This window comes from Andrographis paniculata, unplaced genomic scaffold, assembly GCF_009805555.1.
Source record: "Andrographis paniculata isolate CXL003 unplaced genomic scaffold, ASM980555v1 Contig76END, whole genome shotgun sequence".
NCBI classification, from domain to species: domain Eukaryota; kingdom Viridiplantae; phylum Streptophyta; class Magnoliopsida; order Lamiales; family Acanthaceae; genus Andrographis; species Andrographis paniculata.
The window spans coordinates 868881-885983 of record NW_026137613.1 but is presented as its reverse complement, the minus strand read 5'-3'; the positions used below and the strand labels follow the sequence as shown (position 1 = coordinate 885983).

The 17103-nt window shown below is 32.6% G+C and overlaps 1 protein-coding gene across 6 annotated transcripts; it reads left to right on the top strand.

Annotated features, from left to right (window-relative positions):
* The first annotated feature begins 963 nt into the window (after positions 1-963).
* On the top strand, positions 964-8553 carry LOC127266541 (cyclin-T1-4-like). Of its 6 annotated transcripts, none has more exons than XR_007842156.1 (8): positions 964-1099; positions 1893-2535; positions 2650-2731; positions 2921-3049; positions 3535-3710; positions 3963-4599; positions 6097-6535; positions 6617-6755. XR_007842156.1 is itself a non-coding variant. In XM_051296809.1 (7 exons), the coding sequence occupies exons 2-7, from the start codon at positions 1898-1900 to the stop codon at positions 8217-8219; spliced, it is 1203 nt and encodes a 400-aa protein (XP_051152766.1). In that variant the 5' UTR covers positions 964-1099; positions 1893-1897; the 3' UTR covers positions 8220-8553. The 6 variants fall into 6 exon arrangements, 1 of the variants encoding a protein (XP_051152766.1); XR_007842155.1 differs by having other exon boundaries at positions 3963-6376; positions 6494-6535; XR_007842154.1 differs by having other exon boundaries at positions 3963-6376; positions 6617-6759.
* Positions 8554-17103: the final 8550 nt, after the last annotated feature.

The following is a 17103-nucleotide window of genomic DNA, read 5'->3' as shown; positions in this document are numbered from 1 at the left end:
AAATTATACTCACACTGTCTCACTTACCATGTACATATTGCTGTTTCTGTCCGTCCCACGTCTCAGGTTACTTTTTTTTTTTAAAAATGATTATCTTAATTTTATTTTAAATTTTCTAATTTATTTTCTTTTAATTTTAATTAAACTAATTAGTTATCTTAATTTTAAAATTTATATTTTTAAGTTAATTATTTTCATCAATATATTCTTAATTATCTACTAATTATAATTATCCTAAATTTCCGTGTCTATGGTGACCAAGACACCAAATGTGGGACGGAGATAGTACTATAATATAAAAAAAATAAAAAATAGAACTCTCCGTATCCATCCATTTTTATTTGTGTTTCTTTTGATGAGTTTGAAAAATATTTGATTTGAATTTTGTATAAAAATAATATTTGATAGAATATTTCGTGAAAAAAAAAATTATATATATATATTTTTTCTGAAAATACAGAGTAAATAGTAAAATCTGAAAAAATATTAACAAAGAAACATAGTAAAGCTAATTCTAATTAAAAAAATGTAGAAACTTTTCTTACACTTGGATTAGTTAATTATTATTTTTTAATATGAAAAAATCCAATAAAATACAGAATGAAAGTAAGGGTGTGTTTGTTTGAAGGATTTTGGTGGATTTCTATTATTCATTCTATTTTTTACCCCCAAAAACATCAAATCAAACACCTATTTTTTATTTTTTATATTATACTTAAAAATCAATTTTACATTTAAAACATCACATCAAACCCTATTTATATCACATCATACAACTATTCAAATTCAAAATTTTTACAATTCAAATCCCAACTCAAAATCCAAACCCCCAAACAAACACACCCTTAAGTGTTTCTTTTACTTGAGTTTGAAATTTTTTTTGTCCGAGTCGAGAAAAAAATTAAAAAAACAGTGGCCAAATAGTAAAATTAGAAAAAATTTGATTGTAAAAATCAATTCAAACATACCCATTATACCTTCCTTTATTCTGCCGTAGGAAAATCAAAACAAACGCAAATCGTTTATTCCTCTTCTCCCTTTCCCCCTTTCGCAATTCAAGTCCAAACCTAATCAGAAGTTTTCGATCAGCGTTGATTCGGTATGCCCGATCGGATTTAGATCTGTACCTGCTGTTGAAGTAGATTTTTATAAATTTGTTTATGATCGTGAATCTATCTTTTGAGTTTCTTGCCCCTTTTTCCATGTTTTAATGTACCGGAGTTTAAGGCTGAAATTTGAATTTTGTTGATTGCCCTTGTTCACATGGATCGTCTTCAATAATGTTTATCTATTTTGTGGTTAATTTTAACCTTGTGTATCTCGTTTTGCAGAAATTCAGTAGAATCCGCTGTATTTATTTATTTTAATAGATTGGCTAGTGATGATAATAGATATTGAAGAGCAATATTGTCTTAATTGCAGTGAAACATATTGTTGGATCAGCAAGAGATTAGTTTTTGGATTTAGACAATTGGAGTTAAAGTAGATAGTGTGATGCTATGCCTGTCTTGGAGAATAATTTACATGTGCTCTGTTTTCCGAAATTTTTAGGTGTTAGTTTATATTTCGGCACCGTATGCAATCCCTCTTAAGTAAAAAAAAAGCACCGAATGCCTATTTTTCATTCAAAGCTTGTGTCAGAAAATTTATTTTTCATTCAAAATATCATATCCGATGCCGATTTTCCATTAAAAAAGATTTCAAAAACACCCTAGATACAAACAAAAACGTCCATATATATATTTTTTTCTCATGTTACGAGTCACTTGTAGTAATTAAATATGTTTATTATGCTCTGTGTATATATGTATCTTTCTTTCTTTAGCACAAAATTTTAAAGTTTTAATTAATATTAAGGTGAGTTTACATACTCACTGTGAGGTATTGGACAGGAGTTATGTCGGTTGCACAGCCTCATCAGCCACAAGGTGGTCATTTTCGCACAAATGGTAGACAAACTTATGGTAGAAACAGCAGAGCAGGCATGAGAGCCCCAGCTGCTGCCGCTACTAATTACAACTGTTACTACAATAGTCATCCAAACTTTTATCCCATGAATCCTGGTCTACTCGGTGATTTTTCTCAAGGCGTAATGCTGGATTGTCCCAATTATGATGTGGTCTGTCTTGATGCTTTGCCTTCAAAGAGGAGAAAGGTCTCACATCCGTCTTGTGCAAATGCTGGGAGAAACCATTCACAACAAACAATGCAACAAAATGCTCTTACAAATAATGCTGAATGGTGGGAACACGTACCTCAGTTTGTTAGAACCTTCTGCAATGCCCCTTTAGTCAGTGAGAACCATTCAGACATTGTTGCTGCTCCAAGGTCTGATAACGCCAATGCACATGCTTCAACGACCTCCAAAAGGAATAGGTCTGATTTTGAGGATGATGCCGCAGCTGTTTTCATGTCCAGAGATGAGATAGAGAGGTGTTCTCCTTCCAGGAAAGATGGCATAGACGTGTTACAAGAGACACATCTACGATATTCATATTGTGCATTCCTTCAAAATCTTGGATTTCAGCTTGATTTGTAAGTTATTTATCCTGTAGGAAATTTTGTAGCAATTTGATGTGGGTTCTTATTGCTATTATATTTTATATATTTGTGTTTACATATTGACACACCATTTCCATTCATGTCCAGGCCACAAACCACTATTGGAACTGCCATGGTTCTGTGTCATCGTTTCTTTCTTCGCCGTTCCCATGCATATCATGATAGATTTGTAAGTTTCATCCCTATAAACTGGCACTTTGTATTGTTTTTGAAACGAGGTTTGGATGCTATAAATCTTCTGATTTGAGGAAACTCATTATATCTGAACTACTTTCTTAATATTTTCAATCTCGTAAACTGTATTGTACTGTCGAGTGTCAATAGAAAAGCTGATTAACATATATGCTTATTGCCGCAGCTAATAGCTGTTGCTGCACTTTTCCTTGCCTCGAAGTCTGAGGAGACAGCACGTCCTCTCAATGATGTATTAAGAGTATCATGTGAAAGTTTGCACAGGCAGGAGCTAGCGCTTCTCTACATGCCAATTGTTAGTATCTACTGTCTTTCTATGTTGTGTGCATTTTTATCTCCTTTGAGTGCAGTGGCAATCCAAATTCATAGTTCTCAAAGTCAAGCATTTGTCTATTCTACAATAAATCAGTGGTTCAAATGCTTTCTTGAAAGCCCAACTCTTTGATGTCCATGGACATAAGTATTTGTTTGTATTCTTCCATATACATCATATTCAATCATCAATGTTCTATGTATATAGATAAGCCAATGCAAGTATAGAATGCTCATGTGCCTTATTTCTATTTCCTAAATATTTTTATGGATGTTAATGACGATTCTTGCAAATGCTCAAATGATTTTATCAGTTTAACAAAAGCTATTTATTCTACGACCCAAATTATTACATGCCCAAGGAAGTCAAATATTATGTTAAAAACAATCTTGTTTCAGAGCTCTTGTTACAACTATCATGATATTGCTCATGCAATTAATATACAAAATTTATTTGATTTTGAATAGGATTATTTTGAACAATACCGTGAGCGAATACTGGAGGCTGAACAGTTGATTCTAACTACGTTAAACTTTGAGCTAGAGGTGCAGCATCCATACGAATCTCTGACATCCACTCTTCATAAGTTAGGCTTTTCGCAACCTGTTTTGGTGAATCTAGCCTTGTGCTTGGTCAGCGAAGGGTGAGTATGCTGCTTAAAGTATCTCTATTCATACTACTTTTTTGGTAAACTTGATTAGGCAATCACATCTTTGACAACGCTGCTTGGCGCACATACTGCTGTTAAAGGAGTGCTGTGATATCTACAATTAGTAGGATAAGTTTGAAGTTGTTAATGATGTCATTATTCTTGACTTATGTTGTAAAGTGCTATACTTGTCTTATTTCTTCATGGAATTTAATATTGATGTTTTGGATTGGCAAATAATTGCAGGGTCTATAGGCGATTAGCATGCTCACCATATGATATTAATAGCTGGTGGTTGATTTGCTGTTCATCAAATGTTTTGTTTTCATCTGAAGTGAACTAGAGATACCTTGTCGATGCTTTTCCATGCTGGCATGTTAATGACATTGTCACTGGCTTTAGAAGATAGTTCATGGATGAATTGAACTAAGTTAACAATTGGATCTTTCTGCATTTGGATATCTCTGTGGTTCATGGCTGTGGAATATGCCAAGGTTTTAGCTGAGCTATTTCAGGCTGTGGATTAACTGTCTTCTTGTTGACGATGACAGTCTAGCTGTGCACCATAAGAGAACTGGTTTTCTTTCCCTCTCTCTAAAAGCATTTGCTCCTAACAATGAATTGACTTTAACCTCTCCACCTTAAGAACTTCCTGGAACTTGGACACCCTTGTTTATCTTTTCTCTCTGTGACTAATTCGAGCTTCACAATTCCATTTTCATATGGCTTCCGATTCTTGATATTTAACCTTTCTTCTGGGAAGTTTGGGCAATCCATTGTTTATCCTTTATCTAACTGTCTATCCACACGAGATGGAAACAGGATCTGACAGCCGCTTGATAAGATTTGGGGTTCCCTTGACATTATGTTGGAATTTGAAAAAGTGAGGAAGGGGGGAATAATTTAATTACTATCAGTGCATTGCACGAGGAGCATCTTGTCATCTTCCTTCGGCAATTTACTAAGTTTTAGTCATTAGTTCTTCTCAGCATGTTTTTGTTCTTCAAAGATCATACACATTACGGAAGCAAGCTTTATAAGTCTTGGATGGGTGTAGATATATGACCCTCCTCCCTCCATGGGACAAATATATAATATAAGAAAGGAATAATCACATGGTGAAATGATAAAATTGCTTTCAAAGTACATGTAGGGGCAAGGACTACCTGAATTTCTTTTGGTTTTTTAATTTGAGTTCTTATATGCTTATCTATAGGTCTTATATATGGTAAATATTTATTTTATCTAATCTTGTAGATGTGGCTAGAGAGTAAGTGAAAGAAATGCTAAAATGTTGTTGTCTTGGATGCTGTTACATTATTCCTATCCATCATCTTTGATTTGTACACTGCAGTGTGCTTTTAGTGTTTTAGGTAGAGATCTTACTTGGGATTGGGATGTAAAAGTTAGTTGCCTCCAGGTTTTCAATATATGCTAATGCTTAAGTTGATAGGTACCTATATATGTAAGTGAGTTATGGAAGGTAGTGTTTGGAGAATATTTAACTTGAAACTTTGCAACATTAACAAGTCACTGTTCTTTACACTCCTTGATGACTATTCTTACATGTTTAGAATCTGTTCACAAATCATGTTTAAATTGTTAATTTTTTTTCTTTTTTTTTGAGAGTCCATTAATACAACTTTTATAATGATTTGTCGATACCTTCCTGTGATTGTTGTATTTACAGTATAATAATTGAACTTTCTCCCTATTTCACAAAGAACTTTCTTGAAAAAAGTTCAATCATCAATGGTTTTTTATAGTCAAAATATCAACTTTGGTTGCTCGGCTAGTTTACAAAAGCATGGTTATTGGATGTATATTTCAAGATTTCAGTTCAGCCTTTTCTTTTCTTTCCTTTCTCTTTATCTGTGTAAAGAATAGTAAATTCTACTAAGAAACTATTACGGGGAAGCAGCCACTGCTGCTGGACTAGCCATTGCTGCATGTCTAGATCTGGCTGGCAAAGAAGGCTGCCCCTTACACAGGCCTGATCGTGGCCCAAATGTTGTGGTTGTCTTAATAATTATGTTGCGAAAAATGTAATTTTGGCTCTGTAAGTGTCATTCATTATTATTTTGGTTTGTAAGTGATACCCCTTATTATTTAGTCATTAATTGCCAATGTTATTAGATCATCACAAAGTACAAACTAAGAAGTTTCTTCTAAAATTGATTTGTTATTTCTTTTCTTCGGAAGATGTAAAACCATTAAATTTATGATTACATGATTTTTTCATTGTTGAAAGCTGCATGTATATATTGTGTAAATGGCAAAAATAAATGAACAATTATATTTTAAGTTCACAGATACATGCAATTTACAAGCAGTTTGATATTCAACTTTTGATGAGATTTGGCATTTGGCTATGTAGCAGCTGTTACCGACTCACTTTTGTACATGCATTATGATATCCAAGTTTTAAGGTGGTTGGAATCAGTCAATGAAGTTTAGCTGGCATGCTGTCTATTCTGCTATTCTACAGCCCGTTTAAATCAGTATGGTTTTGCTATAGTATGGCAGCAGAGGGGGGCAGGGGACATGAAGTTGATATAATGTGTAGTCAGATGTAACATGTTTTGTATATTAGGGTATTCTACCAACACACTGCAGGCAAATCTTGGGTTATTCCATCTCGGTTGCTGCTTGCCTAGTTGGTACGAAAAGATTGTTTTGGTTTTCATATTAGCCCTTTTAATTGAATAATGTCTATTGCATAAATTTACCTTCTCTAAACAATTGTGAAATGACCATAGCATTTTCCTACATATCAGCATAAGACTATGTTGGTTCAATCGTTGGTGTTTTTTGAAATGGTATGTTAGCTATCTGTTGTGTCTAGACATAAACAAATAATTTTTCGTGCTTCTGAAGCCAAGTTTCTTTTTTTTTTGCAGGCTTAGGAGTTCTCTATGGCTTCAGTTCAAACCTCATCAGATAGCTGCCGGTGCTGCCTACCTTGCTACGAAATTTTTAAATATGAATCTTTCTTCGTGCCATGATATCTGGCATGAATTCAGAACGTCCCCTTCTGTGCTCAGGGGTAAGCTATACTTATGCTCATTAGAATCTTCGAGGAAAAGTCAAATGAAGGAATAAATAAAATAAACAAATTTTCTTCAATTTTGTGAAGATTGTATACGAGGCTAGGTTTAGTTTCTTAGCTATTTTTGCTTATTAGTTTCCTTGGGGAAGAAGGGAAATAAATATAAAATAAATAAGCAAATGTCGATTTTGTGAAGATTGTGTTATGGGGCAATGCTTAGCTTCTTAGTTAGATTTATGTCTTCACCCGTGTTCACTTGGTAGGGTTAAAATGGAAGAACAATTTTTGAATAATACAACTTATGATTATACTCAAACTTGGTATAAATGAAGTAAATCTAGGGACGATTTATTATATCTGATGTTTGGCAACAAATCTACATCTGATCCATGTTAATAAAATTGGTGTGATCTGTCGTAAAAGATTCTTTTATTGTATCCTATCATTTTAACTTGATAGCATTTCTAATACTACAAATTATTGATACTGGTGGACTTGCATGGCCTTTTTCTATATATGCAAATAAATTGGATTGAATAATTAAATATTTAAATCCAACTCTTACTTAATTCAAATGACCATATTGATACCGATCATCGAATAAAATGAATGGGTTAAAGGAAAGGCACGTGTAATGTTGATGATATGCTTGTGCATAGACACTGTCTGAATATTTGAGTACATCATTGAGAAAATATAGATTATACAGTTCATATTGGAAGGAGACAAGAAATGCCTATGAATAATTTGGAAAAATAAAGTAAAAATAAATATACGACATTGAAATTTGCAGCTGAGTATTTTCTTCGAATATGATGACCATTTATGATTGATGCTGTGAGGTTCACATCATAGGCCAAGTAATGGTGATGATGATTCTATGTTTGTAAGCTTTCCATATTTTCGTGATTTATTTTATTTGTGTTATATGCTTCGATTTTTTACTCCACTCAGCTTATTAAAATGGTAATTATAAATAGTCATAGGTCATGTTTACTTGAGTTCTTACTGCCTTTCCTTTGAGAATCAATATCTTTGTTCCCCCAGTTTTTTTAGATGGATTAATTTTTTTTTTTTTGGTATGGAGAATTGTGTTAAAAAATATAAAATATGTTATTTTAAGTTGAATATTTGACTTTTTGATTTTTTGTAACGAATATTTGAAGTTTTTTTTTTTTTTTTTTTTTTTTTTTTTTTTTTTATAAAAACTTTAAAGTTATTATTATTAAATTTTTTAGGGAATCGCAATGGAAAAATAGTGTTGAGAACATAGTGAATATTTACTGCCTTTTACAGTAACATAAGTGGCTAAGAGATGTGCAATGATTACTCTTTGATAAGCATCCGATGATTTTCTCACAGATTTTCTCATCTATTTTTCGTGCTTGATACTTATATTTACAATGAAATACTTGTTTTCAGATGTCGCCTTTCAACTGATGGAGCTATTTTAAAGAAGTCGAGAGCGCGATTAATCTTGTGTCCACTCGACTCCAGAGTCTAAACCACTGTTTGGTTTGCCGTAATTTTAGAGGTAAACAAATTATACGGCTTAGTTCCACAGCATGTTTTCTTTATCTTGTGTGTAGAAAGATGGATATACACAAATATGGGGCATAGATGTGACAGCTTGAAATGCTTGATATCTCGATATAGAATCTTTTTTTTTTTTTTTTTTTTAACTTTGATGTATCTTCTTTTTCTTTATTTACAGCCCTTGTAAGGTATGCATATATATTATCCCTATTAGCTGTTCTAAATAGATTTGTCTGTGATACTTAAAATGACATATGTGTTGGATGAGATTTTATTTTTATTTTTATTTTTATTTTTATTTATATATTTTTTTAAGTGGAAAATTTTAAAAATACAAGGGTTTGTTACTTTAGCTTTGTATTTTGTGTTTAGATTTTTGGTTTAATTTTAAATCATCATTGAGGGAACTTCTTCCACTTATCCCATTGTATAGATATGGATATAACAAAAAATAAAAAATAAAAAAAAAAAAGAAAAAAAGAAAAAAGAAAAAAAGTATACCCTTCCTTCCAAAAAATATATATTTTTTATTTTTAAAAGTTTGTAGGGTTTGTTTGTGTTGTTATAAATTTTAAGTTTTTACTATTTGAATTCTATTTTAAAAAAATATAATTTCTTTATCTTACAAAATATCTCATCAATATATTATTTTAATATCAAATTCAAATTATTATTATTATTATTATTATTATTGTTATTATTATTATTATTTTTTTTTTAATTTTAATCTATCAAAAGAAAAATTTATTAAGTCTTCGGATTTTCAGACTTAGATTGTGGAACACAGTTCTATACTGATTTTCATAGCATTGGAACAATTGATGCTTAGAGTGCCGAAGGATATTTAAATGTATTAATAATAATTTCTACTAGATTAAATTTAAAATAATTAATTAGTATAATTAAAAAATATATTAATTTAAATTTTCAAAATAAGATTAAAACTAGAAAATAATTAAAATTATGATATCAATTTACTCTAAACCATAAATCCTTAATAAATTTCTTATAATATTTTATTTAACATTAAAATTTTTATGTCTCCAACCAAATCTACATAATCTAATTTACATTATGTTTACTTAGGATAACTGATTTTAAGTTTTGGCTTTACTTAGATTCTTGGGAAAAAAAAATGATTATATTGGAATCAAACTTAATAAAATTAATTAACTTTAATTTCATTACAAATAATTTTAATTATTTTGATGTGAATGTAAAAATAATGACATGTCATCCTTGATTGTACTGCAAAAATCCTAATAATATACAACTAGTAAAATAATTGAAAGGAATATTTTTTTTTTATTTAAAGCATAGAAAATTGAAGTGTAAAAATTCAATACATTTCATATATTTATGTTGCCAAATTGGAAGAGATTGGGATAGTAAGAATCATCAAATTCTTACTTGGGTTGAGCAAATGCTATTGTTCCTGCAGGTACAATTGACTCATTTTGATATTGCAAATGAGACATGATATTTCATTGTTGCTCGTTTTCAGACTTCAGATTTTTCTTATTACTATCAGTTTTGAACCACGCTGAGCTCCGCCTCTCTGTTAATGAGTTTCTTGCTCAGGTTTAGTCTATTTGTTATCGTCTCATGTAGTTACAGATTAGTCAGGACCATTTTGACCTTATTTAGATCTCGATGGCACTTCGACTTGAATGTGAGGCTGTTCATGGTTCACTCCTACGTCGACATCCATATCCTACTCTTGATGCTGCCATTCAGGAGATTATTTTAAGGAGCCCAGTCTCCAGTTGGCTAAGACACTGAATTCTGATTCTGCTTTAGTTGTGTCTCGCCAGTCCCGATTTGCTAGTACTAGATGTCGAATTAGCATGTCTCATGATCACACTTGGTCCACCTATCCGAAGATTGAGTGCCACTCTTGTCGTTTGTATGGCCATATTGCTCCGTCTTGTCCCACAAGATCTAAGCGTTCAGGTAGTTCTACTCATAGACATTCCGGTAGCTCTGCTCCCAAACATTGAGGTGGTTCAGCTCTCAAATCTTGGGAGCCTAGTGGTCTTCTTCGATTGCTTCTTCTTCGGTTACCGCTGCTACTACTAATGATACTAATTATTCGTCTTACAATCTTCACGCCATCAGTGATGCAAACGAATTCTGCAGTGTCTACCATTCCAAATACATCTACTTGGTATCATTCTAGTTGTTGTTACCACATACGACCTCTAATTGTCGTAACTTATATCTATGTCTCATGATTCTACTACCTATACATACGATCAATGGTACTACAATGCATATTAGCCGCATTGTCGTGTCTCCTTCCTTCCCTATATCTTTCTAATATCTCTAAATATAAGATTTCTTTCTTAATTAAAAAATCACGATAACAATATATATATATTATTATTATTATTTTTTAAATAAATCACACAATAACACACAACGAATACACGAAACCCTAATTCTCTCTCTATCGCATCCCTTCGAACCTCTCTCTATAGCGCAGCCATGAATGATTTTACTGCTCTCAGTATCCCTCGAGTTTTCACTGCTTTTCAACACTGCATCTGCATCTCTTTTCATTTTTCATTTCCCTAAATTTGACAAACCTCGAAATCGATTTCGGAGGAGCGCGTATGCCTGTCTACAACTTCAACTCAGATCTGTGAGCCGAGCTTCGTCATCCATGGACGAATTGAGCTTCAACCGCAAGAACAGTGATGCAGATTCTTACCGATTGGGATTGGGTGGTACCGGGAATTCTTTTGGTAAGCATTATTGAATTTATTTTTAAATTATTTTAAATTTGAAATATTGCATAGATCTCATGCCTAATTTGTTAGTGCTCTATTTTACAATAATTTTTTAATTTCATTTTTTCTTAAAAAAATGAATACATTGAATTTTCTCAATAAAATGTTAATTCTTTGCCGTTGTTAAATGGAGCTAGGCAATTTGCTGTTGGAAGACTTCACTTCTTTTTATAAAAGTTTTAAATTATTAGTTCAATTTACGTTTTATTTTTTATTTCTTATGTATATATATTTAAATACTTTAACGTGAAATCAGACTAAAATATTTCTTCCATTATTGTTATTACAAATCAGTGTTCAATATAAATTTTTTTTTGGGTACGGACCATCAGCATCATGTTGATACAATATTAGCTTCATATCATAAAAAATTAGAATTTAATGATTGGGATCAAACAAAGGCGGGACGATAATTGCTCAAACTAAGGGTACAAGGGTTTAGGTATTCTTCTTCGATCTGTAACATTTTTTCGTACCGATTTGAAGCATTCTCTATCATATTGTTATTCGATTCACATTCTTTATCAAACATGTTCACTCAATCCTCGACTGCATCAATTTGTTTTTAACTTCGATTCTTCGTCTTCAACTTCTTCAACCCACTGCCTCGTTTACGCGCTCATGGTTGTTGATTTTTTCACTCCTTCCATGTTACCCAAGTGATTTCCTCATCTTGAATGTTCACCGAATGCTTTTTATGTTTATACGGAATGCTGAGTTTACGTGGCTGAGATGATGATATGATGCTTTATGATATGCTAAATTGGTTTTGTGTATATTATTGCAGTCCTTTTTCCCATTCTGTTGTTCCAACCACTGAGTGTTGTTTTCTGTGTCCATTTTTCGTAAGAATTTTTTTTTATTTTTTATTTTTGTCAATAGCTTAAATGCTGTTGATGGATGGAAATCGGACTCAGTGGTTTTTGACCGACTTTTTGGGTATTTCCGACGGGTTACAAAGATATTATTTCCCGATCCACGGTGGGACGCCCAATATGCAGTTGAGTTGCCACCCGACGTTATGCAGCCGGATATCTACAGTTGTAGTATTTTCACTATGTTCTACATGGAAAACTGTCCCCTTGACTTGTCTGGGCAGGCTTGTGAGCGAATTGCGAGGCGTGAATTTTTAGATAGGTTGCGAAAAAGGTATTGTGTACAAATCTTACTGCAGGAGGAGAATCGTAATATTGGGAATGTGAAAGAGAGGTCATTACTTGCTGCTGGTGCTAAGATTGCACACGAGGAAGATGAAAAAGCTGATGTTCAACCGTTCAAGGGTCGTATAAGATGGTTGCACGAAAACATGTTGGTGTGCAAGGCAAGGTCGAGGGCGAGGGTGAGGACGAGGTCGTGGGCAAGACAAAAATTGAGTGTGATGACTGGTTTGTTGACTTTGATGAATTGAATTTGAAAGGATTGTTGGTATTGGTGGATCGATTTAATTTGACTAGATTGTTGGCGTTCATCGATGGTGGGTTGAAGTTTAACTGGTGATTGATTTGTTGACTGTAGTTTTTGCAAAAATTACTGCTTAATACTCATGCTGCTCGATGTTAAAACAAGAGATGCTGAACGGTACATAGTAAAATGATTGGTTTAGTGTATATATATGCTGGCAGGTTTAGAATGAATGCTAAAGCCTTGCATGACTTTAGCAGTAACTTTTAAATTGACAATTAATTTTGCAGCAATTTCTGGAATAACATTATTTCATTTGATCATTCATTAACATCCTAAACACATTTGTAGATAATGTGCACTGGTACTCAATAAAATGCTTATTGTTATTCGACAAAATGCTTGGTCTTGTATATGTAAGTGCTTAACGTTAATTATTCACAATACTTTGGTATTAAATCATGTATGAACTGACAAAAAATCAATTTTCTTGCATTTATCCCTTTGGTTATCTCTCTTAATCATCATTTGATATTTTTTTCGTCTCCCAGAGTTGTTGATTGACACATTTCTTTTAATTCTTCCTTCTCATGTAGTATGAAGAATCGATTAGTTTAATATCATATATATTTCAATGAATATAAAAATATATACGAACGTAACTGTTGTTTTCATCCGTCGGCATTCCCTCATACAAGTTTGGGTATGCAATTGTGTCGTGAAGAAATTAATTGAATTTATGTAAGAATGGACTGTAATTTTTCGGTTCAGATGCTATTAACTTTGCAGAATTCATGAACAAGTGACACAATGATTTGTATCTTCCTGAAAAATCCATTTCCTCCCGAGTAGATGTTAAGCTTGTGTGGTGCTGCTGTAACATCCTCCTAACATCTTTTCTCCATCGATTCAATATGTATTTGTCTGGGATGTTTTTGAACTGTGCACACCCTGTTGCTACAACATTCCAGCATTTTTTCACATATTGCACGTGCACTCAATTGAAGAAGACTCTTGAATATTGATGCGCATAAGATTTTGATCGCTTGTCTTCTCCCTATTATATACAAGATATGTTGTCTTTTTTTCATCTTGTGCTATGAATTCAAATGATCTTTGGTGTTGCTCTTGAAACAATTGAATGAGATTCGGTGTGTAGAACATTGCTGTAGATTTCATCAATGGGTTGAACATGTGACTTGTAGCCAACCGTCTGTCCCGTGCGAAGTTTTTCTGTTGTTCCTCATTTTCTCTATGATTCTCCACCACTCCTTGCAGTTGATAAAGAAATTGAACAATATTATTGTCCGACTGTAAAAACCTGTTCAGCATACTTACGTTCAATCAACAACATATACGAAGAACAAACTTGGCATTCTAATCCATTAATTTCAGCAGACGAGACAAGTAAAGAAGCATGTTCAATTGCTAAAGCATAGGGGCTTTTAGGTTGCATTTTCAAATATTTTCAATGAAAAGTTAAGTGATTCACTCAGTTGTGTTATTTTAATCCCTGCAGTAAAATATTGTCTTGTCCAAGTCGAAGACCATCGTTGTCTCAATGAATAAATATTCAGTAGCCACTTATGAGGCCATTTGGAGAAGCTGCAACATATATTCTCACTGAAGGCTGAATTGATTTTCATCATGTACCCCATAGAGAATATATTGAAACATCTTAACAAATCTGTGTGTATAATGCAAGTAGAGTAGTTGTAATTGGTATATTCAATCATCAAATTCATCATTTAGCTGTAATAATTCCAATATACCTTGTAGTGTAAAGAGTACTGAGATTTTTTTTTGGCATTTTGTACAATTTTCCATGTGCACAGAGTATAGTATGTTGTTGGCATTGTCTCTCTTAGTGCTGGAGCCATATCCAAATCTTGATCCGTAAAAATAGTTTTTGGTGCTTGTTCGCCCATGCACTTTAAGAAGGTATTGAAAACTCACTTGAATAAATCTTGTGTTTCCTCGTACAACAGCGTGGCCCCAAATCTAGATGTTTGGCGGTGGTTATTAAATCCCACGAAAACACTTGATGTTGCAATATTGTTAGGATCAGATATATATATATATATATGAGACGCCGTATAAAATGTATAAAGATGCTGTCAGATAGTATTTACAATGCTAAGTAATTGAAGATGAAATGCTGGTTAAATGAGATGAAACGCTGACTACGCACAGAAAAAAATGTGGTATGTTTACCTAGTGGTTTGTGGTTCTTATTTGTTTGGTATGTGGTATCAAACGTAATAGAATCCCCAAACAATGCGTAGTCTTCCCTCATTTTTGCACTTGACCAGAATATATTAGCAATTTTATCTTCATAATTGACTTTAATTTTATAAAAGAAAAGAGATTATCCACTGATCTTTGGCCAAAGTACTACAGTAATGCATTTGCTTTGCCGTCCTTCAAAATTTCTTTCATTCTTTTCTTCATGTGATTCTTCAGGTCCAACTTCAGAAACCCCACATTTTCTTTTCCTTCAGCAACCATTTTCATCCAATTATACGATGATCTTATTGGTAGTCCAACTTCTTGATTTGTATTTGCAATGATTAAATGTGATTTATCAATTCTACGATTGGATACAAGCATGTGCTTGTGTTTTGTAGGATGTAGATCATGATTGTGTAATTGTCTTCAAAGTCTCTCACTTTGTACTTTGCATTTTCCTTGTCAAACTGAAGCCATATCTTTGAATTACAGTCTGTTCTCGTTTCATGACTACGATGCATGATCTTTATCCTTCCTGACTCGCTGCTTTGGTTTAGATGAATCTCAGGATGATTTGGTTTCACATTGCTACCATCTTTGAACCTTGTTTAAGATTGGAAAATATCGATCATTTAAAGTTTTGCTATAGTAAATCTGATTTTTTTATTGTTAATTATATTTTTAAAAATAAGAGAAAATATTTATTAGTTTGGTGTAATAATGGAAGTAAGGAGGAATTAAATATATAAAAATTAATATGGTGGTTGGTAAGTAGGTAATTAATATAGCGTATTAGGTAGAAAACGAACTATATAAGATTAATAGATGTTGTCTATAAATAGCAGGGAAAATGAATTTTTTTACATGAATATAAGTGGAGAGTGTAGAAAGAACTGTTATTTTGGGGAGTACAAAGAAGTAAGTAGTTGTGTTGCAATGATAAACACAAAATTGCAGTCATGTCAAATGATAAATATAAATTGGAGAATTATGAGAGTTGGAAGAAGTTCTACAGCTAAGAGACAAAGCTTTCCCAGGGTTCACAAATTTTTTCATGTAAGTTTTTTTTACCTTTTCAATAGTGTTAATTGTAAATAATAATTTTCATACTTAAAATTGTTCGTTATTCAGGGTTACTTTAGGTTACCATTTTCTGGGATCGAGCATCTTCTATCAACTTGGTATCTGAAAACCTTGCCTGTATCAAGATCAAGTTATTTCATTTTAGGATGAAATCTTGACCATCTTGTAGGGTTTCTTCCTATAACTATAATAAATGATTATGGGGAGAATTTTCACCTTGATAGCGGTTCCCAATCCTGATGTTGGTGAAATATCACCCGGAAAGAGATCTAAATAGGCCTATCCAAAGTTTATGTAGTTTTGTTATTAGTTATTGAGAATTGTAAAAGTATTATGTGGAATTATGATGTTGTTTGAGTAAAGTATTTTTGAAATGTTTTGTGAGAAGAAATAATGTATTTTTATTAATATGTATGTTTTTAATTGAGAATGATATAATATATAAAAGAACAAACTCTATGATTGTGGGAGATGTTTGTAGGTTAATATATTACAACAACAGTCATCTTGTAATTTTTGATATTTAGCCACAAAATGTGCTTTAGGAAAAGTTTGTTATATAAGAAAAGACTTAGATTAAAATTTTCTATCCCACAATTAATATAATTGAGACGTTCAATCCTAATGAGATCGAGAAAGAAACCAAAACCAACCCTAAATATGATGCAATGCAAAATGTAACTGTCGAAATTTAGATGAAAAAAATATCAAAGAGCTCGACTTGATTAGCCAAATGTGTTGAATGCGATCTATTAAGATTTATTTAATACTAGTCCCGTAAGGGATGGCCTGGTGGCGTAGAGGTTGGACTTGTGACCGTGAGATCATGGGTCAAACCCCCAACGCCTCACGTCACCTGCCACACATGGTTCGTGGCCGAAGGTTTATCCAGTGCGTAATTTCGATTTAATTAAGAATATATAGTCACAGCTCGACCATTTTCATTGACTCCCATTTCTCATCTTATATATATATCTATCTATCTATCTTTCAAAGTTGCATGTCCACTTTTACGAGCTTTTTATTTTCTAGAGTTTTGCATCTTTTTATTTAATTTTTCATTGGTTGTTATATATCATAATTATTAGAATATGGGTGCGCCAAATATGGGTGCGCCAAATATCATAATTTTATGTATTTTTATATTGATATTATTATATATATAATATATCTAAAGATATAGAAATGTACATTCCCGTGTAAACATAATTTTGGCACAGAATAAACGGTGCCACCAAACCTGCAACAGTTTCACTGCATTATCCGCTGTTGTTTCTTGATTACTATATATCTTCTC

Bases quoted from the DNA above. Each gene is read 5' to 3' on its own strand.
- LOC127266541 (XM_051296809.1), top strand. From the start codon at position 1,898: ATGTCGGTTGCACAGCCTCATCAGCCACAAGGTGGTCATTTTCGCACA. The intron at 3,050-3,534 runs GTTAGTATCTAC...GATTTTGAATAG, and splicing joins CGCTTCTCTACATGCCAATT to GATTATTTTGAACAATACCG. The intron at 6,763-8,187 runs GTAAGCTATACT...ACTTGTTTTCAG, and splicing joins GTCCCCTTCTGTGCTCAGGG to ATGTCGCCTTTCAACTGATG.